A 27467-nucleotide genomic window follows, 5' to 3' on the forward strand; every position below is an offset into this window, starting at 1 on the left:
TGCTAAGAAAAGAGGTCTGAAGGAGAAAAGGTAGATTTGGGAGTTGCTGACTTGCAGATAGGATTTAAAGTTACGGGACTGGATGAGTCCCCTAAAGGGCGAATGACCAGAGATGGGGGCGTGGGGCAAGCCCCAAGGAGCTGGGGCAGGAGGAGGAGCTGGATAAGAAGGGGCTGGAAGCAGGGGGGCCCAAGGTCAACGTCCTAAGCTGAAGCACATTCTCCCTGTCCCTCCTCCTGTACATCTAGTGCAGACGTGGCCACGGGTTACTCAAGCCAGAAACCGTGAGTCGGCCTCCATGCCCCTCCCACATGCAGCTGCTGATCTACCAGAACTAGTCAGGACAAACTTCCGGAGTCCTCAGTCCATCCCTCCTCTCCGCTGCCCTGGTCTGTGCGACATCGCCCTACCTGGTTCCCTCCTCCAGCCTCACTCTCCCGTTTCATCCTCCACCCCTGCAGCCACAACGTGCTTTCCAGCTACACCTCTGGTCCCAGTGTCACGATTAACAGCTGTGTCTAAAACTAAGCAAGTTCCTTGCTCCTAGACTTAAAATCCTTCCATTTCTCCTACAGCTTGTAGGAAACGGTCCAAATAACAGCCCAGCAGCAGAGCACAGGGATGAAGAACTCTACCCAGAGAGTCAGAAACACCTGCCACCTACAAGCTGCGTGAACTTGGGTCTAGTCACCCATCTTCTCCCAGCCTCAGTTTTTTCCTCTGTGAAATGGAGCCAAGGTGACCCACCTTACAGAACCGAGGTGCCTAGAAAGCATGAAGTGCTCGGTGAAGGGACCTCCTGTCACCTTCCCTAGACGCCAGCTCTACAAACCAGCTGCATTTTCTCAAAGACCCAAAGCTCTCAAGTCTCCATCCTTTTTTCTCTGCCAGGAGCCCCGCCTCCTTGCAAACTCATAACGGCTTTTAAATCTCCATCCCTTTCCCTACCACCTTTTCCTGTTCACCTGCCTCCAGGCTAAACAGGCCACTCCCTCCTCGAAGCTTCAAATCACATACGTCAGACCCTGGGATGACACTTCCACTCTGTTCCCTGTATATTCCTGCTGGACTCAGCTTCCGGGGACGTCTCTCTCCAGCATCGAACACACACGGGGTCCTGAGAGCAGATCCCTGGTGTCCCTGGACCCCTCTGATCACCAGCTCAAATGGCTTCTTCTGCCTTCCCCACGTCCTGATGCTGGCCTGAGCATGGTCCCTGGCACACAGTAATTTTTTTTTTTTTTTAACAAATATCCACTGAATGAACACAAAATTACCCACAAGAACAAGTCACGCCCATGACAAAAGAGAAGGAGGCACCACGCTGACTTTGGGGGGATTCAGCCGCACCGGTCTGCAGCTCTTTCCCTGAAGGGGCAGGTCCTCTTCCACAGTGCAGGATGGCGGGGACCCACGATGCAGCCCTGGGCAAGGACCACTTTTTTTTTTTTTTTAAGTAATAAACAAAAAATATAATCATAATGAGCCTGATTTTCAAATTTAACTTTAATAAGGGTGATCCAAAGCTAAATATTCAGATTTTTAAAAAACGAATGCTTCAGACTTTCAGTTTTTGTTTTTCTTTTAATTCAAAAACTTAAACTCAGGGTTAGTTTCTACCAATGAATAAAATTATTGGGTAGAAGAGAAACACTTTGGGAACTTCATTAAATGATTTGGGCCACACTAATCATATACAATTTCACTCAAAAATCAAGACCTAGAAAAACCTCTATTTTAAAAGAATATTTTCTTGTTGAAGACTGTTGTAGCAGGAACCAGACAAAGGTGAAAAATGCAGGCAAGATGCTAGCAGCCCCCTGAAATGAGCAGCACTGCCTCTTCTAAGCCTTAATATCACTACTAAAACCTCAAAGTGTCTACTGGCCAGGGTTTCAAGGCAGAAGAATGGCTTTGTTTATCCTTCTCCTCCTCCTCCATCCAGGAAAGGCTGGTTAGGCTGCTGGTGGGCACTGCAATTCATTACTTGGTTGCCCAGTGGCCTGAAAAGAGTTCCAAGTATTTTATACTAACAACTTATTAATCAATAAACCCTACGTGGACAGTCAGAAATGAGATGAGCTCCACAGACCTGCGATCTCTAAGGCCATGTTCATAGTTTAAGAGGCAAAAAAAAAAAAAAAGCAACTGTAATCCTCTATCTCATAAAACTGCCATCAACCGTTTTACGTAAGGAATGGTATCATCTACAGCCGGAATGCTTAACTGGCCCTTCTTCTAGCGGACAGTCTCAGGAGACAAGAGGAATACATGAGATTTTTGTGTTCTTTAAATCTGTGCATGGGCCAAAATACTAGTGCTATTATTTCATTTGAAGTATTTAAGCCAGTTCTTCAGAAACTCTCTCTAGATAATAGAGCTGGAAACCAAAAAGGGGGGGAGAAAACTGTCTTAATGTTAACTTTAATACCCAGACACAACGATTAGGAACCACATCACACACTCCTATCCTAGAGAAGCCTCTAGCGCCCAGCGCTGTGCCAGGCTCATGGTGGATTCTCAGTGCTCATTTACATAGACTAAGACTGTTCTACTCCTAAGGTACACTAGAATGTTACTAACAGTTGAAAATGATTCCCAAACAAATATTTAACTGCTATGAATTCCCAGAAACAATCTTAACATCGAATAGTCTATCTCCAGGGTACGGCTATTACACAGTAATAACAAATTTACAGTGGTTACATAACTGGGTTGTAGAACCAATCTGTTAAATGTTCTAGAGTGTCTGGGAAGTTTTAGAAAACTTCCAGGAAGTTCAGCAGTTGACGGGGAGCGTGTGATTCAGGGAGAAAGCAATCTGCCTTCCCCCAAGCACCAGCGTTAAGGTGACCTGAAATTTGTCTCCCTTACCCACCCTCCCCATCTGTACTTTCTGCCCCTACAGAAGCCAAAGTTTGGGCACACAGGGAGCCCCACCCCTCCCGCCAGTGCCTCCGGCACGGCTACTCCTGCTTTCTCCCGCGGGCAGGTCCCATGAATATGATTCATGCCCACCCCGGGCAGCACAGAATGACTGCCTGTCCGCGGGGCCTTGGGGCACTGTGAAGAAAAGAGGACCTGCGTGAGACGGTGGCCAAGGAAATAAGCATTTACTGACTTTCTCTGTTTTTTATAATTAGCACAGCAGCAGCAACGAGGGTACAAGAGCAATTACGGCAGCTGCAGAGGCAGCCTCGGCAAGTGCAAGGCCAGGCAGGCGGCGTGCACTCGGGCACTTCCTGGGCCGGGTCAGGCTCGCGCCGCCTCGTCTGATACTCGCGATAACCCTGAGAACCAAGTGTCACTGTCCCCACTGGACCTCGGGAGCTGGAGGTGCTGCTTCTCCTCGAGCTCCCAACTCTGGCTAGAACTCAAGATAAAGAAATAGGAAAGAGTAGAATATGCAACGACATATAAAACCTCCATCCACTGAACACGAAGACAATGAATCTGCGTACAGAAACCGGATCAGACCTAAACCAGAGTCTAAAAGGCACTAAAAATAGGGGTTAGGACCAGTGGATATAATCTACACAGAGATCCAATGATGACCGTTTTTATCAGTCGTGCTACTGGATTCTAACTACTCAGTGAAGGAAAAAAAAAGGCTGGTTCAAAGTCTTAGAAGTCAGAACATCGTCATTTCTGTTATGCCAAGAAGGAAGGGAAGAATTCCGGGGCCACTAGGAGATGAAGGCAGACCCCAGTGGGGCAGCCCTCCCGCAGGCCGGGACCGAGCTCTCCCTGCTGATTCCCAGCCCCAAGTGAACTGCTGCCACCACGTTTCAAGTGCTGCTTCTACGAGAGATTGAAAAGGGTGGAGGGAGTTCTCTATCGACGACTAAAACTTGCTTCCTGTACTTCTCACCATGTTTCCGGTGGTCACCCTTCCAGACCCGTCAGCTGCTGTCCAGCACTCGTGGGGGGTCAGAGAACCTAAGGGTCCTTACTACCCTGGGAAGGACACGGCAGGTGTCCGCTAGCGTTAGGGCAGATCACACACAACCGTCCCTCCAACACAGTTCGCGTCAGGACCAAAGCCACAAACTGCCACCCCCGTCATCACAGGCCCTTTTAGTCTAAAAACCCTGCCTACCACTTTGAGGTTAGGAACCCGCTTTGCTAATTCATTGCATCCTCCATTACTAGTTTATCCCAGGAGTCTAGATTTTCAAAATATATTTGGAAGAAAACAGTCCTTTGGTTTCTAGCAGAAACTTGTATGACCTCCTTATTCTGCCTCTAGGAATTGTTCCTTTCTCTCCTGCACTTGTTCTTCGATGGTTTTGGAAACCTCTCTTTACCCCCATCTCTCATCTTTCTCCTCCAAAGCCCACGCATTCTTCTAATGCTGTTTTCCTAACGTTATGACTGTACTTAGAAGCACAGGGCCCGCGGCAGCTCTTTGTCCATCTCATTGAGAGGCACCGCCCACCTCAGTGTTCCAAAGGCCATCACGATTTGATCCTGAGGATCCCCTTCATCCACCGTCTTCCGAGAAATCACTGAAAATACTAAAGCCCGTGTTTTCATTTAAAACCCGTTACCCCTCCTTGAGGTTTGAATCCATGAGCACATGTTGAGGAGAACATTTCTGCTGTAGAAATATCAATACTACCTACAAGTTCAAAGACCACCTGTGGCCATAGTGGATGGAAGGCCCTCCGGGGTGGGGAGAGACTGAGACCCCGATACTCGGGTCAGCTGGCTGACTCAACCAGAGGCCACCTCATGAGAGAGATGGACCAGGCACGTTTCCAGTGCCCAGGGAAACAGACGGGGAGGAGCGAGCCGGCTCCCTGAGGGAATGGTTTTGTCTAGGGTGGTCCTGTACCTGATCCCGCAGGTACAGAAAAGCACCTGGTCCACAGACCCCGAAGATCATGGTCCCGCAGGAAAGAGCATCTGTGCTGCAGGAGAGGGAAGGCCATGGTGGGAGGGCTGGGCGAGGCTGCTGCCCCTCGCTGCTGGGTGTGGGAAACCCACCCACGGACTTCACGGTGCGCCCGTTTGGTGCCAGCAGCGGGGGCGTGATGGGGGCTCACGGGCTGGAAGTCTCTTAAATGGTTAGAAATCCAAGAGTTAGAGGAATGAATTTAAAGAGGGAGCTCTACTGGGGGAGAAAGTCCGAAAGATCGAGCGCTGACCTTTCAACAAAGCACAAGTCCCAGGCAGACCATAAGCTTCAAACTACCATCTAGCTCTTTCTCTCCCCACTTCCTCAACTCTCTCAGAACCCCCAAGGCCAAAGATGACCGACCTTGAAGATTTCTCCTGTGGACAAGTCATCCCAGCTCACGGAGCAACCTTCGGCATAATCTCTCCCTCCCTCCGCCCCCTTGCTTGCAACCTACTTCTTTCACAGTATGTGAGCCAGAATTGACCCCAGAAATCTGGGATTAAAACGGGCATGTTTCTTTAACATATTTTAAAAACACTTTTGAGATGGGTTTGGGTCTCAGCATTATGTTCCAAAAATCATGAAGGAAATTTTATAAGATGAATTTGACTTTACCTTTTGAGTTTTTACTACTTGACAATTTCACTAAACAACTGGAAGGTTAGGTGATCTGCATTTATATCAGGCTTTGGGAGGGCCTCTTCGCCGTGGTTCGGCTGTGTTCCTTCCTTCCTTCCATCTATCTATCTATCTATTTTTAAAGTACAGTCGATTTACAGGTTAGGCTGTATTCTAAAGAGGGCTAAGGATTCAAACCATAAGGCCCAAACTTGTGAAGCTCAATTTCAGGTTCAAGGTTCAGGTTCTAACACTCCACTTTTCGTATCAACGTGCACATTTCAAGCCTCGTAGACAGTTTCATGGTTTTCAGTTCAAAAGAAAAGGGCAAGTAGCCAGATAGGCATATAAATTCCAAATAAAAGGCATAAGTAGCCAGATATGCACATAAATTCCAAATAAAAGGCATAATGATGAGACCAACATACGTGAGATAATTACGTAATTATTTGTTCACAAAATGTTAATGACTTGAAAAAAGAAAAAAACCCCAACTCCTCCTTGGAGTTCCTTAGAGTTGAAAATTTAAAGGTAACTCAAAGACAAAGGAGGTATTACTGGGGACATCGATTCCTAACAATCCCCTTAGAGGACTGTGTATCAAACGGCACTACTGGAAAAGGTAGTGACAGACCTTTTGCTCTGCGGTGCTTACAGGCTACGCATAAAAGAAGCAATGTGTAGGCAGTAGCGACTGAATTGTTTATGCGCTCAAACAGTTGCCTTGAAGGATAATAAAACTGAGCATGAAATGAAGGTTCATGCAGGTCTATGAGCAAAACAAAAACAGAAACCCAGAAACCAAGCCCCCGTCCTCCCCGGCCACCCTGCCAGGCCCCCCACCCCGCAAGTTCTTCCTCTGGGCTGAAACCCCTTGTGTTTGGAAGACCTACAGGCTTTATCCATTCACCTGGTGGCTCATGAAGACCAGAAACACTGTCATAGAAAGAAGCTCTCTGAATATTCTGAATCTCTAAAGCAGAGAAACAGCAAAAACAGGAGGACAGAAGGGCAAATACACAAACACTTCAGTTAGTGTGAAAGACATTCGACATCACAAGTCAACTTTGCAATTGGGCTACAAAAGCAGCTAGTCCAGGGCAGACCCCATGCAAACATTACTGTTTAGAGAATTTGCACATCTGGACAAAGTTCTGTATAAAATAAATGTATATAGCCGAATCATTCCCAACTCCAGGTGTGAGCATTATATCATATTAATGTCAAATGGTTACCCCCATGTAAACGCAGGATGAAATTTAAGAGTAATAAGGTACTATTTGCATTGTCTTTCATAAAATTATCTTCCAATTAGCAAATTGGGACAAGACTGCAGTAAGTTAGATTACTCTGGAAAAGGTAAATATTAGTGGCATTTACTGTCAAAAATTCACACTGCTGTGTAATTTTATCTCCAATCCAGATTTTGGAAATATAATTTACTTCAAATACAAACTACGAATAGGTAATTACCACTAAGGAAAACAAAATTCTATTGTAGCAAGTTCTATTGTACAAAATGTTAAAGCAACTTCAAATCATAACTAAGATGATACCTATTGATCATACCGTTACCATTATGAAAATATCATAGGAGGTACATTTACATGAAAATGTAATTTTTAGGTCTTTTCTTCCTTGTATGTTAGCCCCGAGAAGTGGCAAGAAATCGTGTGCAGCTGGTAGAGAGATCGCAAAACATCTTTCAGCAAAAAGTAGGGCACTATAAATCTCTAGGGCAGGGCTGCCACCAATAAATCTTATTTCTCCTGGTTTGGCCTGGAGAAAACTCTAATACAAAGTTTATTTTAACATGAAATGTTTTATACTCAAGGCACTGCACCTTCACGGGCAAACTATATTCATACATCATATACTCATACATTCAGTCAACTTGTCATTTTCTGCCTTTGCATTGATGTGGCTGTAAAAAGAGAAAAATAATCACATGTTTTCCCAGGGCTATTTTCTTTTCCTAGAGAAGAAGCTCCCCTTTTCCCAAGACATCTCTACGTCCAGAGTGAGCATGATGAGTTCTCCACCCTACGACCGTCTTCAAACTCCTGTGCCTGCCGCTGACCTCATGCGTGAAACACACGGTCCTCGAAATCGGAGGAGCCTGGCATCAGGCTCCGCCTGCCCCTCCCCCTGATGCTGGGTCACCTCTGAGAGCCTGTCACTCAGATTAAACTGAGTGACCGTCCACCTGAGCTGACGGATGGCAGGACTTCCCACTAAGAGAAGCGATATCAGGAGAGCAAACACACAGGATGAGTGCGGAGTGGATGCTGGCAGAGCCAGGTCACAATGGGGAGAGGATTCCGCTCAGCCCATTTGGACAAAAGTGGCCACACGTGCTCCCAAACCGTCCACGTGGAGAAAGGTGAGGGCCCCGGCAGGGCCTGAGCTGTGGGCCAAGGACAGGTGTTCAGGGCTTGAGCCAGGACGGGAGGGCCCCGCAGGCCACACGCCTCTCCTCTCAGAGCTTCTGCCATCAAGTGAGTAACCTGTCTGTAGCTAGTCCATGAAAAGCACAGAAAGGCAGGTCAGGGCTCTGCAGACGGGGTCCTACCTGTGAGACACGTCACCCGCACCTGTGACACGGAATGCGCATCTTATCATCACTGCGGCTGCAGCCCCCATCTCCACCCTCACCTGCCGGATCTCACGTTCCTGACACTTGTGACCCGCTGCCGCCAGAGGCCCTCCCGTACCTGGACGGCGAGGCGGGGAGTTAAAGGAGGAGCCTGGAAGGAGGAAGCCGAGGCAGAGGCTCCTCGGTCCCGTTCCCGCCTGTGTGCGTGTCCTGAGTTTCCATCCAGAGGAAGGCCCTGGGCGGCAGGGAACACGCCGGTCACGGTTCCCAAATTCACCTCACTGCTGACAAGCGTGGGCGGTGAGCTTGTCCAGCGTGGCTGGACGTGCAGGGTCACAGGAACAGGTCAGGGGGTCCAAAGGTGTTCCCCACAATATTGTTTTCGGTTAAGAAGTGAAAAGACAAGAGTCAAAAGTGGTTCACAATGTCAGAACCAGTGTGTACGCCCGGGACCTGCTATCATGATTCCCCAAACACCTGCTTCTCTTTTCATTCAAAATGAAGAGAGAAAATCTGTTTTTGAGACTTCAACGGTAAAATGCTGGTTTCCTCTGTTCCTCTTCTCCTTGGCTTTCCTTCCACGGTCACCTCGCGCTGAACTGCCCGCTTCCGGGGTCTTTCACCCCGATCCATCCAACAAACCACTGCCTGCTTTGCTTCTTCAAGTTCACACTGTGTCCCTACCCTGGCCCGCAAATCTACTGATGCCATTTAGTCAGTGAAGTCAAATTCACCTGAGACTGGCCACCGCGTTCCTCCGTGCTCCGGCCTCATCCATCACCGGCCTCCTTTCCTGCTCGCTCTGCCTCCTGGCCCCAACCCTGCCCTAACGCCCCAACGGGACACTCACCCCAGGCTGGGATTGTCCACTTCCGCCCTGTGATCGCTCCTTCTACCGGCTTCACCCCTGCTTCTTCCACACCAACATCACTCCTAAAAATGCCACCCACCCCTAGACGAGTGGGCTCGCAGAAGCCTACTCACCCTCCACGGTTAAGGCCCCAACAGGATGTGAATGTTCGTCGGTGGGTGCTGGGAGACTGCCCGGCCCTCAGCACGTGCTCAGGAAATGCTGGCTTTCTTTGTTTCTTCAACAAAGTATTACTTTTCGAGGACAAGGAAAACTGCCTCATCCTTCATGACATTTGACCTTAGCACCCCAGGAACAAGGCAGTCCCTGCTCAGCTGTCCCCGCGGCATTCATCTCAGGGGTCTGCGACACTCAGCAGTCTGTCCACACGTCTCACTTCTTTTGCTCTGAGATCTGAGCGGAGCCAGGAGGCGGGGTGGGCATGGTGGGTTCCGTGGGCCACACTGCCCGGGGCAGCACAATGGAATCGACTCCGGATTGAACACAGCATTTCTGACGGGCGGCATTACTCCTTCCTCCTCTTTTTGTGACGTTTCCTGTGCACCTTTCCCACTGACCTGTGCTGGTCTTCCCAGCCCTGTGGACCCGGTGGCCATCAGAGCTGAGGGTCCCTTTTTCCACACTAGATCCATTTCTCAGACCCACTCTCACACTTCCCAGAACAGGGCCAAGAGTCCCTTGGCCGCGTGGGCACCGCAGACACCACCTTAGGGTCCTGCTCTCGCCTCAGTCCTCACGGGCCCCCCTAGGCTGACCAGGTCACCGCAAGTGACAGCGAGCACGCAGCAGCCAGGTGAAGACCTCCATCCAATGGGACAGCGATTAAAAGCTTCTGTTTTACTTGCTGGAAACCTAACCCTTCTCCCAATCCCTCCCTGTACACAGTCTCATGCACATGATCTCTCCCCAGGACACGTGCGTGCATGTGTGCGGTGTGCCCAGCCCTGCAGGCTCCCTCGCACTTGTTGGAGCCGATGTACGTGACCTTGACTAGGCTGTCTTTGGTAGGGTCATCACCCCCCTGCTCACTTTCTCTTTGGTCCTTCTTCTCTTTCTGTCTCTTTCCTTTTGTCCTGATTGCCCTAAGCCCTCTGATCTGCCTTCTGGGTTTCTTTCTCTCTACCTGAGAAGACAGCTAGATGGCAAGGTCTTGAGATGCTATAGAAAAAGCAGAAGTGAGCCAGGTAACTGACAGGCCTGGCCTCAGGGTCAAAGCCTAGGCAGGGGCAGATCCAGAGCTAAGGTCCTGCATGACCTGAGGCCAAGCGAAGCGGTGGGGACAACCAGGATGAAAGTGTAGAGAGAGCTAAACGCCAGAAGATGCTGGTCCCACTATACATACAGACACAGAGCTGCTTTGTTCCTCTGGTACCAGCAAAATCTCTAGTCTATGATAAAATCACCAAAACCTTCACCTGAGGTTCATGTAAACCAAAGAACTATGAGGACTGACGGAAATACAAACAACTGATCTATATGCAGATGGTCTAAGCTTATTCACCAGCCACTTTGCGTGCGTGTGGAGGGTAGGGCACTGGGGGAGGACGCAGCTCGGCTGACCTGGACACAACACAGCGAAGATGCATAAGGCTTCTCAGGTTTTGTATCCCGACACCCTTGGATTACAACTGCACTGGGACCAGGGTGGCCTGAGGCAAATGTGTAGTTCTTTATGGCTCTGCTACTAGACTGTTCCTACAGCACCTGACCAAGAAGGCAGATGTCTTATTACCCAAGTTTCCTTAAAGTGGGTAAATTCCGATACAATGGCAGCCCTGCTCTAGGGAAAATAAAGAGCTTTAAAGTAAAAAAAAGTCTACACACATCTATAAGTAAAAGAACCATATATAAGCCTTAACTGTAAAAGATTCGGCCAAGTTTGATTACAAACGCAAGCACGTTCTCACCATCCTTCCAGAGCTCCGCCACAAATCTGTCAGAGGACTGATGCAGGAGGGTGGCCACGTTGTCGTTCAGGGGGTCCATATTCTTCATCAGCCACTCGTCCGCCTTATAGTCCACCTGCCGGGCCAGAGCCGGGTGCGCAAGAGGGAAAAAAAAAACCAAGAAACATTTCCAGCCTTAACCGAAAATGTTCACAGGACCCCCCACCCAGGTGGAGGATGGCAACTGCAGGCTGAACCCAAGACTCCCGGAGCCCCGCCCTGTTCCCTCCCCAACAGCCAATCAGAAGAAAGTCACACACCCTGCAGCCCTCACCCCAAATTTTACCTGTAAAAACCTTTCCCCCAAACTATCGGGGGCTCAGGGGTTTTGTGCATGAGCCACCCGTGCTCCTCACTTGGCCCTGCAACAAACCTTTCTCTATACTTCCCCCGTTCCACCCCCCAAATAAGTTCATAGAGCAACCCAAAAAATGGGTTGTCCCGAAGGAAGTGCATTTGTAGTATGTACTATATTTAAGGGTTTATAAGTGTATATCAGCACATTTGTTACAACCTTCATCAAATGCAGCAAAATCTCAAACACAGCACTTTTAATGGAGTTCTTTCACTCTTACCTTCCCTGCATAATGTATAATGCAAAAGTCAGCTTTGTCTTTCAGTTGACGAGGTTTCTGAAACTTGGAGTGGGACCCTTGCTCTTGAACTAGTTTTTCAACAAAGGTCTTATCTGTGGCTTTAGGGAACCAGCACTCTTCATCCAAAAGGGCCAGCACGCCAGGAGGGTTAGCCTGATAACAGAGGCAAGAAGAACTGACACGTTTTGCACGTCACTGTACATACAAGGATGTTTTCCACTGGGTTTGGCAGTTTAACTTCCAAAACAGTTAGAGCTTCGTGAAGATCTATGCAAATCAAACTGCTAGGGTAGCAGGTAATGCCAAATCGTAACTATCATGCAAACGCTGAGATCTCAAACTGCTCAAGAAGTACTGGTAAGAAAATGGATGAGTACTGTATCTCACAAACTTATAAAAAACTAATTCCAAGTAGATAACTCCCCCAAAAGTAGCAAATAAAAGACACCAGAAAGGAACTGAAAGGTGTAGAGACAAAACTGAATCTTTATATTCAATGACTGGCTGGATAAATTGTTATAAACCCTCAACTAGCTGGAATGCTTCAGACATTTTATACCCTGGTCAATTTAAGTTTCTATTTAAGTGATGATTAAATAAAACGAGCACTTCACACTTGGTGAAATATTTAAAACTACTGTTAAGTAGACTATATGGAAGGTGATGAAGTAATTTATCAATTACTTCATTGGTTTGTTTTATCAACAAATAAAATAGAGCCTTTATTTCACTCAACTAGTTCACTGAAAAAAGCCGTAGAGACTTAAAAGACACGGAGACACAAGATAGATTAGTGGCCCAGGGGCTGGGGGAGGGGAACAGGAGTGACTGCCAAGGGCAGGAAGTTTCCCTCTGGGATGATGAAAATGCTGTGGAATTAGACAGTGGCAATGGTTGTAAAGCTCTGTGAATATGCTGAAATTCACGGAATTACATACTTTAAGAGGGTGAATATTAGGATAGTGAATTATGTCTCAAATTAAAAAAAAATGCCCAGAGCTTGACATTCTCTGGGAGCTCGGAAATCAATGGAACGACTTCTTTTTTGGAGGAAAGTGGGGTACACATGAAAGCTAAATGAAATATTTAAACAATGATGGCCTATTTTATAGTGCTTTGGGGGTCATCGTTTACTGCCATACTGCAAATATGGCAAGTTTCTAACACAAGACTGAGCGTACCAATTCTAGGGCACAACGATGAAATCAGCTTTTGGAATAAATCTCTTAAGACCAGTTTTCCTCAACGCACAAGGCCTTTACCTTTACTGCAGAAGAGCTGGCTCTGTGCAAATATTGCTTAAAAAGTAACTGGAGGTTCTAGTTAAACATGAATGAAACAGTGTAATAATATGGTCACAGGAAGGCAGAGGTTAACAGAACAGAGCAGGTAGAAGCAGCTGAGGGAATCCTCCCCTCCAGGAGCCCAGGACGTCTCTGAGACCCTTACTCCCTGGCTGTCTAGTTTGTGGCCCCTCTACCTGAAAGGATTTGCAGGGTTCAGAGCTGCTAAAAGAACACTATAATCAAAGGCTACTAGGCTTAGGTGATCCTAGGGTCCAGGATGGCATTTAACCCAATTTACCCCACTCATCTGACAACTTTGAGAAATGAAGTTCTAGATTAAGATAAGTGAAACACCCATCTTTCTGCCATAATTTTTACATTTTTAATCTGTTTCAATGAAAATATTTCTAAATTCTGAAAGAGGAGCCCAAATATAATTTAATCTTTTCTAAAGGACTAAGTGACAGCATGATTCAGAAGATCTGTAATTTTGTCTCCTTTTTATTTTTCCTACTTCATCTTTCAATGTCAGGATCTCTCATCCCTTTTCCTTTTCACTGGGGATTTCTAAAGAGCTTTAAGTTTGGGAGACCATGTTTTGTCTCGTGGTCAGAGTACCGTAAGAAGGCAGGCGGGGCCTGGGTTTGTGAGAGATGAGGACAGACGCCCGGGACAGGCAGGTGCCCCGACAGAGTTGATTTAGGTATTTTCCTTCTGGAAAAAGTTGTCCTCCCTCTCCACTTCGAAAGGACCCACAATGGAATCATGAGGCCGTATCATTCTACATGCTATAGTTAAATTCCCTATGATTATAAACTCTTACAAGGTTTTGAAAAACCTTATAAAAAAGCATCTTTGTACTTATGAGGATAAGCTTTAGTTACCCCCCAAAATGGATTTGCACGACCTGTCTTATTCCCAGCTAGACACGACGCCCCTTTATCACCTCGGACGTGTGCTCAGGAGAGCCCCACACCCTTGACACGTGCCGAGGGCTGGAGTGAGGGCAGCTGCCGCCACCACCGTGGCACCTGCGGGCAGCCAAGGACCACGTCGGCCAGCACACGGACCCACGCGAGGACAGGACACGGCCGTGAGAAAGGACAGCTCAAGAAGGGTCTTACTGGCACGCTACTCACTTTTCAAATGGATATTTCAAATGGGCATCACTTTCCTAGGAAATTTAGACTAGAAAATTATCTTAGCACTCATGAGACAGGATAATTCCTGTCTCAGCTGATGGCAAGAAAAAACTCAAGGCCCCGCCTGAGCAGGGGCTGAGAGCCAGATGGCGGGGAGAGGATCTTACGGGTCTCTCGATGAGGTCGATGCACGGCTGCAGGTCCAGCCCGAAGTCGATGAAGTTCCACTCGATGCCCTCGCGCTGGTATTCCTCCTGCTCCAGGATGAACATGGTGTGGTTGAAGAGCTGCTGCAGCTTCTCGTTGGTGTAGTTGATGCACAGCTGCTCGAAGGAGTTCAGCTGCGGGTGCCAGGAGAGCCATGTTCCAAACGTGGGGTGGGGATGGGGGAGGGATAATGAGTCAGCTAGTTCCCAGAAAGTTCTCGAAGAGTTATTCATCAGGTCTTGACTACCCTACTGAGTCCATCAGATGACAGTGACTAAAGCGAGGGGGGTCTCTCTTAATCTCTGTCTCACACACACACACACATACACACACACACACACCCAGATCACATTACTGCGAAGCTAAAATGAGAAAATGATAAACTTAGTGTGCTGAGTTTCTACAAATAAAACCATTTTGATTAGCGAATGGTTAATGAAGAGAAATGAATAAATGAGAAAGAAAGTGAGAAAAAGAAGAGAAACAAAGAGACTTGGGAAGGCCAGAGGCCAAGGAGGCAAGCGCGTCTCCGTGAGCTTTGAGGGTCCAGAGGACAGATGGGCTGCTGTCTCCTCTGCTCCTTACTTAGGCCACTGGCTCCAGAGTGAGTTAAGGAAAACAATAATAGAAAATAATAATAACCTTTTCATCTGTTACAGACATTTCTTTTTCCCTCTCTGTGAAATCTGCCCATTTCTCTATTGTGCTGCTGATGGGATGAAACATGGATGGATGAAGTAACAGGGATAGTTTTTTTTTTTTTTTTTTTTAAAGAAATCTTTTTAAAAATTTTTTATTTATTTATTTATGGCTGTGTTGGGTCTTCGTTTCTGTGTGAGGGCTTTCTCTAGTTGCGGCAAGCGGGGGCCACTCTTCATCGCGGTGCACGGGCCTCTCACTATCGCGGCCTCTGTTGTTGCAGAGCACAGGCTCCAGACGCGCAGGCTCAGCAATTGTGGCTCACGGGCCCAGTAGCTCAGCGGCATGTGGGATCTTCCCAGACCAGGGCCCGAACCCGTGTCCCCTGCATTGGCAGGTAGACTCTCAACCACTGCGCCACCAGGGAAGCCCGAGGGATAGTTTTCTTAAAGCAGTCGCCTTATATGAGAAGTACTCAGCTTTTCCTTCTGCTTCCATGATGTCCACACAAGTACCATGGGCCCATGAACAACCTCTTTCATTATAAAGTGATCTGTAATTAGGGAAGGTTTAATCAAGCCCCAAGGAATAGATTTAGAGTCTGAAAAAGCCATTCCAATCTTCCCTGGGAGGTGTCACACTCAGCGTCTTAGAACGAGGTCACGCTAGGAGGGCCAGGGCAGAGTCTGCCTTGTTCAACGCCGTATTTCTAGTGACCCACATCAACACCTGCAGACCGCCCGATGGTGCTTGGTTATGTTTATGTGAATGGATTTTGCTCTGCCTTAAGATCATGAGATCTTAGCGCTCTATTTAGCCTGAGCTACTACATGTGATGGTATTTTTCTTTAATGGATTTCTACTTGTCTTCGTATTTAAGCTACCAACTGTATTTTAAAATAATCGATTTTTAAATTGGTAACACATGGTATAAAATTTAAAATGTACAGAGAGATGCACTGAGAAGTCTCACTCCAATCACCCACTTGCTCTCCTATAAGCAACCACTGTCACCTATTTCTTGTGACCCTTCCAGAAACAGTCTGTGCACTCATAAATGTGTGTTACTCTGATTTTTAAAAAAACTTAACAACGCATCTTGGAGTCTGTAATATAAAGCCACCTCATTCTTTATAATGGGTGCACAGTTCTCTATTACATGAATATATATCATAATTAATCAAACCAATCTCCTACAGTGAGCATAAATCTCCTAACAGTGGGCATTTTCCATTCTTTTCCGTGACAAATAACACTCACTAAACAATCCTGCATTTTTAGCATCTAAAACATTTTTTTTTTTTTACTGTCTGTGTATATTCGTATGTCAAAACCATACTTCTGAAGTTCTACAGCTTTATAATGTTTTATCTCTTAATATCCTCTTTTCATTTATTTTTCAGAATTTTACTATCTATACTTTAACTTATTTTTCAAATTAGTTTTAGAAGCAGGTTGCCTAGTCCTCTTCTACCCCTTGAAATAGGTTTTAAACAAGTTTGTTCACTTTAAAGATAAATTTGGGGGACTTCCATGGTAGCACAGTGGTTAAGAATCGGCCTGCCAATTCAGGGGACACAGGTTCAAGCCCTGGTCCGGGAAGATCCCACATGCCGCAGAGCAACTAAGCCCGTGCGCCACAACTACCGAGCCCATGCACCACAACTACTGAGCCTGTGCTCTAGAGCCCGTGTGCCACAACTACTGAAGACCGTGCACCTAGAGTCCGTGGTCCACAACAAGAGAAGCCACCGCAATGGGAAGCCCATGAACCACAACGAAGAGTAGCAACCGCTCGCTGCAACTAGAGAAAGCCCAAGCACAGCAACAAAGACCCAACGCAGCCAAAAATAAAGATAAGTAAATAAAATAAAATCTATGCTCTTTTTTCTTGATGTTAAAAACATATTTTTTAAAAAAAAGATAAATTTGGGGAAGATTTACACCTTTACAATGCTGAATTTTCTCATCCAAGAACAAGCTATATTTTTAAATTTCTTTAAGTCTTTCATTTTTTCACAGTTGCACTGTAAAGTTGTCTTCAACTAAATCTTGCCCATTTCTTCTTAGGTATTTCATCTGTTCTTGTTGGCAGCTGGAAGTGGGGGTCTTTTCTTTCACTGTATCTTCTGATTGTTTACATACAGGAAGGCAACAGACATGCAATTTGCACGCAGCCACCTTTCATGGTTTTTCAGTTATTCACAAATCAGTACATATTAAAGCAATCTTGGGGCTTCCCTGGTGGTGCAGTGCTTAAGAATCTGCCTGCCAATGCAGGGGACACGGGTTCGAGTCCTGGTCCAGGAAGATCCCACATGCCGCAAAGCAACTAAGCCCGTGTGCCACAACTACTGAGCCTGAGCTCTAGAGCCCTCGAGCCACAACTACTGAAGCCCGCTCACCTAGAGCCTGTGCTCCACAACAAGAGAAGCCACCGCAATGAGAAGCCTGTGCACCACAACAAAGAGGGGCCCCTGCTCGCCGCAACTAGAGAAAGCCGGCGTGCAGCAACGAAGAACCGACGCAGCCAAAAATAAATTAAAAAACAAAAAACATATTAAAGCAATCTTTTATAGTGGCAGTGGCACTTTGGGGGATAAAACTGCTTATACCAGTAACAGTTCAGATTTTATGAGGACAGACTTATAGTCCAAAGGGGTTCATTTTAAAACAGGACAATTTGGGCTTCCCTGGTGGCGCAGTGGTTGAGAGTCTGCCTGCCAATGCAGGGGACGCGGGTTCGAGCCCTGGTCTGGGAAGATCCCACATGCCACGGAGCAACTAGGCCCGTGAGCCACAATTACTGAGCCTGTGCGTCTGGAGCCTGTGCCCTGCAACAAGAGAGGCCGCGACAGTGAGAGGCCCGCGCACCGTGATGAAGAGTGGACCCCGCTTGCCGCAACTAGAGAAAGCCCTCGCACAGAAATGAAGACCCAACACAGCCATAAATAAATAAATTAATTAAAAAAAACAAAAACAAAAACATATTAAAGCAATCTTTTATAGTGGCAGTGGCAGTTTGGGGGATAAAACTGCTTATACCAGTAACAGTATAACAGATAACAGATTTTATGAGGACAGACTTATAGTCCAAAGGGGTTCATTTTAAAACAGGACAATTTGGGCTTCCCTGGTGGCGCAGTGGTTGAGAATCTGCCTGCCAATGCAGGGGACACAGGTTGATGACACCGTGATGAAGAGTGGACCCCGCTTGCCGCAACTAGAGAGGGCCCTCGCACAGAAACGAAGACCCAACACAGCCAAAAATAAATAAATTAAAAAATAAATAAATAAATAAATAAATAAAAACAGGACAATTCAGTATCCAACTGGTCAAAGCAGCACACTGATCCCAAGAAGTATTTAATTTAGTATTTGTGCCTTGCTATGTAGTGTCTATCAAAGGAGAAAGATACACATTTTTAGGAGACCAAAATTTTATCAACGGTTAGCAAAACCACAGCAGGTATGTGACTACAAAGCTTTGACGGATTGATGGTGAGTGTTTGGAGAAATCTAGTCAGATTAGTAATGAAATATATTGAGGTGCATCACCAAGTCCTGTGGGTGTATCTTCAGAACGGAGTCCACTATGTTTCCTCATCTCTTGATCTCACACAGCTGCTCCTGACTCCCGCCCAAGCCAGTGTCATCTGGCCGCCAGGCTACGGCAACGCCATCCTCCATGGTCTCCCTGCTTCTGCTTTTCCATCTCACACTCCATGTCTCCAGCTCCTCTGCCCCTCTGGTCAGCTACATCTAGTTCCACTGGCTTTCTAGCAGTTTCTCACATCTGACAAATTCTCTCCCATACAGGACCACTGGACCTACTCTCATTATGCTGGGGCGTCTTCCTGAGGGCGGGGGCTTCTCATGCTCCACTCTTACTGCTGCAGACACATCTTCCACAGTGGGCCCCCCCAATTCCTTCTATCACAGCCCCCCCCTCACTTCATTATCCAAAATTCTGAGAATTCTGGGTTTCTGTCACTTAATGTTTGACTCTCTACTATCAACAGAATGGCAGGGACTGTACCTACTTATCTACCATCATATCCCTGGTGGCTGGCACTGAAGCTGGTACCGAGGGAGCCTTAAGTGTTATTTGTTAAAAGAATAAACAGAAGGAAGGAAGAGCAGGAGGGAGAAAGATATACCTCAAAAATCTCAAATCCAGCGATATCCAGGATTCCAATGAAAGATGCCCCTTGCCGTTTGGTCCTATCCAGAGCTTTGTTGATGCGGTGAACGAGCCAGCGGAAGAGCCGCTCATAGGTAGCTTTTGCCAAAGCTTCTACTGCAAAATCTGCCTGTAATTAGACAACATCAACCTTTTATTCCGGAAATAATCTCAACAAAACACTAACAGCTGCTTGATGGAGGGAGTTTAATGATCTACAGTACCCCCAGAACCCTAACAGAGCACTTACTGCTTAATCCTCTCTGAAGTTTATACATCAACAGAGGGTATTAGTACAATTACATGTAAACTGGAGATAATCAATGTAGGAAATGGGTGAAGATGCCCAGTAAAAATAAACTCTTCCCTCTGCCCCTGGGGTTCTAGGCAGCGAATCTGCCCAGAGTCCACCAGGAAACGGGTGAATCCGACTCCTGCATTCTTGGCGCTGTCTCCCCTCCCCCCAACAGGGACAAGGGAGCAAGCAGGGCACCCCTGTTGGGCGGGATCCCGAGGCACATGTCCTGGGGAACATGGACGATCCATCTACCTGGGGAAAACTCAAGGTGATATTTCAGATTTCCTTTTTTACAAGTCACCTCTAAAAACGTTCTGAGAGAAAGTACTCAATTAGTACCAAGAAACATCCACATAATAGGGCTTCTATTGATTCGGTTTGTTACATGCCCATCAGAAGGTCTAACGGCCACGGTTATCATTCAAACAAATGTGTGATAGCAACTGATGTTAAACTTACTTGTTCTTTGGTCTGTGCTTTCTGCACGTAGTCTCGGCCGACCTTGATCCGGGGGGTGAGAATAGCCCGAGTGAACTCCATCACATTCATGCCAAGAAGATGGCAGAGTTTCTGGGCAACTAGAGGGTAAAAGGTCTCCTCAATACTAGGTTTCTACTTACGATCTAGTCACAATATATTTAGTAAACACTTGAAACACCTTAGTAGTTATCAGATTGTATTAAGAAATTAAATATAAGGCATAAGGTTGGGCAAGTTTTAGGTCTGATGAAAACTACCTTCATCCTTTCAAATTAATAATACTCATCCTTAGGCTATATAAGAGAAGATTAGTCAGCAATTACTTATTCTGGGTAATTTAATACAAGTTACTAAGTCTTAGAACCCATGGATAATGCACAGAATGAGAAAAATGGCGTTTAAAATAGTTTAAATCATCATGTTACCAAGACAACTGATCATGCCCATATAGCGATCCTAATAATATTTTAGTAGGCAAGAAACCTAAAGGTTATTAAAATTATTTGATTTCTCGGCTCACATAAAAAGCTGCTAATTTTGTTCCTGTTGATTCTCACCAGCATTAGGGCACCTACCCTCAGCAGAAGTTCACTGTCTAATGTCACTAAGGTCCAACAAGTGCCCCAATTATTACAATACACGTTTGCTTAAGTGTTAAAACAACAGTAAGATTCTATAAGGGTCAGTGCATTTCGAATCACGTGAGAAGCAAAACCAAGTTCTTCCTCAAAGATGCTCTGCATCCTACCCCGCTCTGATCCAGGTGAACTGTCGGCAACCTAGCAGCACCCTGGGTGGGCAGGGCAGGCCGTGCCTCAGGGAGCACTTCCTTTGGTTTGTGACTCTTCTCACCAGCTTTTACCAGCTGCCCTCCTCAACCCCTACGTCCTGGCTCCTTTTAGTTAACCTACATAGGTATGCTTGTGTGTACGTATTGAATGGGAAGTTGAAAAATACAAAGAAGCAAAAGCAAATTGCCTACACTCTCTTGCTTTATCACGATAAACATCATTTTAGCAGCGAAAAAATAGACTTTATAGTGTGGTTATATCTTGGCTTACTTTCCTCTACCAGGAAAACACAAGTTCCCTTATAACTGCATCACATTTTCTACTTCTAAGCCTTATTGTCCTCTTATTTGCCATTTATGCTTTTTTTAAAAGAGTCATATTCAATCTAAAAGCTAATAATTTGCCAATATCCCTCTGAAGGCAACTCCAGGGAGGCGCGTGTAAATGTTTCAGTATCACTGGAAACGGAACCATTCATCCTGATTGTAGCCCGTGGTCATTTAACGCGTGCCTCCAGCCTCTGTTCTCCTGCAGATAGGTGGTTAGATCTGGCAGTCTTTTATTGGTTTTCGTTTTTGTTTTTGAAGCAGCAATAATGACCCTAATTTCCCAGCTCTCGCTTGGTCTGTTTGTGATTGTTTTTTCAGATTTTATCTAGTTTCAAACTGCCTTATATCCAAAGCCCAATAATCAAAACGTGCTCTTCCTTTTGGTTCATTATTATGTTTGTGATAAATTTCTGTGACTAAATGTATTTTTTTCTTTCGAATTTGTGGTGCTCTGGTACTACTGGTTAACAGCTATTTGCTGTATTTACCTTATTCATGGGGCGGGGAGTGGATAAGGAGGAATGGGCTGTAGAGATTGGTATGTTAATAAAGATAATTTTACTTTTAGTACTATAGACAACAGTAGAGAATAAGTCTTTTTAGAGAAATGCCACTTTGGTACCAACACATAAAAATGCCATGGGAAATTAATGTATAATAACATATTAATAACCTGATGAAATAAGCCAGTCACAAAAGACAAATACTGAATGATTCCACTTCCACGAGGTACCTAGACTAGTCAAATTCATAGAAACAAACTGGAATGGTGGTTGCCAGGGGCTGGGGGAGGGGGAAATGGGGAGTTGTTTTAGAGTTTAAGTTTGCAAGATGAATTCTGGAGACTGATCGCATAATGATGTGAATATACATTACTGAACTGTACACTTTAAAAATGGTCAAAATAAATTTTGTTATGTGCAATTTTATCACAATTAAAAATTTTAAAAATATTGATAACCTGAAAAACTCTGGTAAGAGAAAGTAGAAATATCACCAATACTAAAAGAAGTCCAAGTGTATATGCTCACTTCAGGCCCTTATTTTTTGATCCTGAGTCAAGCATCAGACTGAAATATTTACAAATGAAATATCTGGGACTTGCTTTGAAATAATCCAGAAAAGGGGAAGTGAGAGGTGGTATGAGTGAAACACGACAGGCCATGAGTTGGTGACTGTCTACGCCAGGTGACGAGAATGTGGGGAGTTCCTTACACTCTTCTCTCTCCTCTTACATATTTACATTTTACTGTAATTAAAAAGTACAAACTCTTACTCACTGCAACAGAGCAAGTGTTAATTAACCACCACTACCTAATATAGGTAATAATTTGAGAAAAATTATTTATAGAGTTGTAATTTTTTAAAGCTTCTCATACAATTAGAAAGAGATTTATTTTACTTTCATTACTGGTGATGTAGAGAACAGCAATGAAGCAATGACACTGGAGCCATTTTAGTTGTTTTTTTTTTTTAAAAAAAACAGTTGTTCTGTAAATGAAGCAGGAAAAAAGGAAAAAGTAGGGAAGGATGGAAAGAAAGAAAAATAAAGTTAGAAAGAGATAAAGGAAAGAAGAAAGGAAGAAAAGAAAGAAGGAAAAGAATAGAGAAAAAACAAAAAGAGGGGGAAAGCCTTGCCATTATGAGACATTTCCAGATTTTCAGGGAAATTTTCAAATGCCAGTCTATAAAATCGTATGAAAAAGTAACAAATCAAGGACGTTAAAAAAAGGAAAACAAAACCAACCATTATAAGCCAGAAGTTATCTTAAAATAACAAGTAGAGGACTTCCCTGGTGGCGCATTGGTTAAGAATCTGCCTGCCAATGCGGGGGACACGGGTTCGAGCCCTAGTCCGGGAAGATCCCACACGCTGTGGAGCAACTAAGCCCGTGTGCCACAACTACGGAGCCTGCGCTCTAGAGCCCGCGAGCCACAACTACTGAGCCCACGTGCCACAACTACTGAAGCCTGCACGCCTAGAGCCCGTGCTCCACAACAAGAGAAGCCACTGCAAGGAGAAGCCCACGCACCACAACGAAGAGTAGCCCCTGCTCGCTGCAACTAGAGAAAGCCTGTGTGCAGCAACGAAGACCCAACGCAGCCAAATAAACAAATAAATAAATAAATATTTTTTTAAAGGTAAAAAAAAATAACAAGTAGAAAACCTATCACATTATATTTTAAAAAGTAGAAACACACTTGGCTGCCTTGTCTTTCAGAAGGGTGACTTGATTCTCTTCTATCTCTAGGTCAAGATTTCCAAGCAAAGTTACACTAATACATTTCTTGTTCTAAATCTTAAATTGCTCGATTTTAAGTCTTACTTAACCACGTGAAAGCTATATGGAAGAAGCTGGCCCAAAGGTCAATCAAAATACTTTGAATGAATGATACATTTCATGATCCTGGAACTCTAAAGATTTAAGATGAGGTGCAAAGGCTTTGTCAGGAAATGGTGGTGATGAGGTATCAGGAGACGGACAGGTCCCTTAAAAGGGTTACACAGAATTAAATTAATATTGGTTACAACAAAGAAGGCCAATTTCCAGGGCAGAGACTGTGATGTATGTCAGCCTTCACTGGCCACGGTGGATCCTGTGAGGCAGGATAACGGCCTCGGGTGATCAAGCATTGGAGTCAATACACTGATTCCTCAGTTTTCTTTTTGTCTCCAGACCTTCGGAAGCAGACCTCACAAGGCTTGCAAACACACTTCATGGTTCACAAACTTCTGTCCTCGACCGGTGTGAATTTCAATCCATTTTCGATATTTAAAAGCTTGAAGATTTCATATTAAAATCTAGGTTTCCACCTTTCTCTGAAAAATCAATTCTAGCTGGCAGCCCTGGGCCTATATGCCTGGCAAGGAGAAAACTGGCTATAGAACGCGGCAGCTGCAGCTCCCTTTCAGATGAGCGCTGTGGTCTCTGCAGCCTGTGCCCCCTCCCACCCCCCAGTCCTAACGCCCCATGGCTAAGGCAGAGTCTCCACTGCCGCGTCTCACCCTGCACCCCATTCTCTTGCCTCTTTTATGGAATCAGAGTGACCCTTACTCCTAGGCACGTGGCGTCTCGTAGGAAACACTTCAGGAGGGCTTTTATGCTTGCGTTGTAACATGTTTTTGGAGAACACAACAACAGACCATGGAAATAGAAATAAAATCAGTATTCATCAATTTACCTGTATTCTCCGGCATGGAAGCTTGATCAGTGTTTCGCTCCTTTTTGAAAGAAATATTTCCGAACTGTAGCACTGAAGATACCACTTTAAGCATTGCTTTATGTTGATATAAAAAGAAAAAAATTAAGATACTGCATCAAAATGTAGCAGAGACATATTCTAACTTAGTTTGTGCTAAAAATTAGCTACACAAAATTTTTCAGTAAGACAAATTTCGTAAAAAAAATTTCGTAAAATTACAGGCGGTTCCCATTAGTTTCTCAATCATTTTCTAGTTTAGGTTATTTACCCCCAATTTATAAGTCTTATGAAAATTGAGCATCAGAATCTTATTAGAGAAATCACACATACACAGAATCTCTTCGTGGGAGAAGCCCATTATATGCATTGCTTCCATTGTCTCCTGAAAGTTATCTTTGTCTTGCTGTCCCGGAATAGGAATATAGCCATTGGAGAGAAATCTGTAGTTATTAAATCCTTCAAGGAGCAAGTCAGCTGAAAGAAAACATAATAGAATACAACGTAGTAAACAGTCAACAACAGACTAAAGCACATCTCCACCTTCAAACTGCACCCACATGGCAGAAGAACATCTAACCCATCACCACCACGTACTTCTTCTTTCTTTATATGCTCATGTTAAATACACAAACATAAGACAGTTTTCCATTATCTGTACAATGAAGGAAAACGATGATGTAAACAACAAACATCTAAACAGGGGCTTTTGGGAACATCGGTTTGTATAATATTATATTTGAAATCAGAAAGCTGGGGTATGATAATCTTCCAGATAACTAAACTTTATTTTCAGATTTAAATATTTTAGGCATCTTTTGAGGGAAAGCTTTCAAACCCATATTCTATGTTCCTATATTAGCAAGGAGTTTATAGCAAACACTATGAGGTCAATGTGAAGACTGCATGGGCTTAGATAAAGACTTGGATATGGAAGGTGTAGAATATGGACCAGGTAAATCCTGAGCCCAGACAATGCCTTGAAACTCTTTCTCCAAGTCAGTCTGTTTAGTGGTACATTGCCTCTGAGAGTGATGTCTGACATAGTAATAGTCCGACGGGGTGTTATAACGGACACCCCCGCTGACTCTATACTTCAGGGGCCAGGAGTCAGAGAGAACTTAACTGACTCCTTCAAGAAATGTGTTCTTAAGAGCAGAAGAACGTTCTCAGGAGCACTCAAAATAGTAAAACAGACAGTTATCCCTTTAGTAGATGTTATCGTGTGCTCCTAGCTTTCTGTGTAACTGGCTCTGCTGCAGAGAATTTCTCCCGATCACCCCCATCCCTTAATTCTTATTTACGTCACATTTAGCTTCTACTGGGTATTGCTTGCTCTTTTTTCTTTTTTTTTTTTAAATCTCCTTCTTTTAACAGTTTTGTCTTTTTTTTTTTTTTGATTCATTACTACTTCAGAATGGCTGCCAGTCTGAAAGCCTGAGGGTTTTCTTCCCTTCAGCGTTACCTAATGTGTAATCTTGAATTTTTAGTCTCTCACTGGCAATTACTCTATTTACTTGCTGCTTATTATTATTTTTTTTTTCCTTGCAGGTCTTTCTTTAACTGATTTCTGGGTTTAATGCTTCCACAGATGACCTATGGTTAACAAAAGCCTAGACCCCAGATGAGAAAAGTATTACTGGGTTTTATATGTCTGTTTTGATATCTAAATAATATACATACTAATCCTAGAGAAGCAGCATGGACTTTGAAACTCAGAAGAAACTGGAAAGTTGTGTACCTTCTCCTCCCCCTCCTGACCCAGCAAAACTCTGACCAAGAACAGAATTTACTTTTTACCCTGTCCAACCCTAAACTTGTGATTCACAAAATAAATAAATAAAAATCCACACAGGCTCTTTCTAGTACTACTGGAAGCATAACACATATTCAAGTTGTAAATCTAGGAATACACATATTTATTCAAGTTAATTTTATTAAGTAAATTTATTTTTTCTTACTTTTGTACTTATAAACTTTGAAATGGAATGTGTATAAAAACACATCATTTGTCTTCTAATTTAAAATTATTTTAAAAGAAAAGAAACAAAAGTACAAAAGATAACATAACACCACCCATATGCTTGCCACTTAAAGTAACTGATCCCATGGCTTGGAAGTTCAATATCATTTTCGTAATTTAACCAGCTAGAATTCTGGCGTATGTGTATAAATCTGTTTCCCAAAACTGTTCTCTTTCTCAAAAAAATTTTTTTAATATTAAAAAAGATACTCAACTGAATATAAAATAGTAAAAAACTTTGTAACTTACACTTCAGATGTTCTCCTGCTCCAGATAACAACTGGTAAAAGATATGAAAAGTACGTTCATCTTTTGCTTGACGAACAGCACGAGATTTTTCCAGAAGGTCTGAGCAAAGGAGGTTAAGGGTGACACTGAAGGCAGGAAAAGCCTTTTGACATCAGAATTACTATCGCAACTTCACAAATAAGGAAACCAAGGCACAAAGAAATTACTCAAAATAACACAGCTGGGACTTCCCTGGTGGCGCAGTGGTTAAGAGTCTGCCTGCCAATGCAGGGGACACAGGTTCAAGCCCTGGCCCGGGAAGATTCCACATGCTGCGGAGCAGCTAAGCCCATGTGCCACAACTACTGAGCCTGCGCTCTAGAGCCCGCGAGCCACAACTACTGAAGCCCGCGCGCCTAGAGCCCGTGCTCCGCAGCAAGAGAAGCCACGGCAGTGAGAAGCCCGTGCACCGCAACAAAGAGCAGCCCCCGCTCGCCGCAACTAGAGAAAGCCGGTGCGCAGCAACAGCAACGAAGACCCAACGCAGCCAAAAATAAATAAATAAATAAACAAATAAATAATAAAAATGCGAGGCACTGTATGTAGAAAAGATTTTTTAAAAAAAACAAAACAGCTAATAAGTGGTAGAGGTACAAATCAAAACTTTGTTGAACTCCAGAATACATGTGCGTAACTCCTGTCCTACCCCTGCGAGTCCGCACTCAGCGCCTGCACGTCATTAACACCGCGCCTCCGCCTGGGCATCAGGACACACATCTGGGGCCTGTTTGGGTTCTCGGTCCACGGGGCCTTGATGCTCCCGGCGTGTCTCTGGGTCGACAGCCACACTGGGCTCTGAGAGTCTCAGTTTCACTGCTTTGGGAGAGGATTGCCTCCTCTGAAGTAAGCCTTCCCAGGGGCCACCAAAGTGAATCTTATGTGTGTGCCACACAGCCTGATTTTAAATCAGACTCCCAAACACATCCTCCACATTCGGCGGAAAGTACACTCACACGAACGATGCTCCCCAGTATGAAGAAACCCTAGCTCCATTCGCCTGTCATTTTCAAGTGCTTCTTGTGTTTTCTGGCTCTGAGCATATTTAGAGACATAAAACACAGCTCTGAATT

At 44.8% G+C, this 27467-nt stretch overlaps 1 protein-coding gene across 8 annotated transcripts in view; it reads right to left on the reverse strand.

Moving 5' to 3' along the window:
* The window catches only part of MYH10 (myosin heavy chain 10), a 137994-nt gene that overhangs the window by 37119 nt on the left and 73408 nt on the right, over window positions 1–27467 (reverse strand). For all 8 annotated transcript variants that reach the window (XR_014238589.1, XR_014238590.1, XM_082372885.1 and 5 more), the window contains 8 exons: window positions 26359–26457; window positions 24420–24563; window positions 24069–24164; window positions 19745–19863; window positions 18965–19117; window positions 14126–14299; window positions 11510–11683; window positions 10896–11010 (listed from right to left, as the gene is read on the reverse strand). Coding sequence is in view for 6 of the 8 variants with exons in the window: in XM_082372885.1 (XP_082229011.1) it covers window positions 10896–11010; window positions 11510–11683; window positions 14126–14299; window positions 18965–19117; window positions 19745–19863; window positions 24069–24164; window positions 24420–24563; window positions 26359–26457 (1074 nt within the window). In the remaining 2 variants the exon portion in view is untranslated. The remainder of the gene's footprint in view (window positions 1–10895; window positions 11011–11509; window positions 11684–14125; window positions 14300–18964; window positions 19118–19744; window positions 19864–24068; window positions 24165–24419; window positions 24564–26358; window positions 26458–27467) is intronic.

This window comes from Balaenoptera borealis (genome assembly GCF_965194805.1).
Source record: "Balaenoptera borealis genome assembly, chromosome: 20".
Taxonomy (NCBI): domain Eukaryota; kingdom Metazoa; phylum Chordata; class Mammalia; order Artiodactyla; family Balaenopteridae; genus Balaenoptera; species Balaenoptera borealis.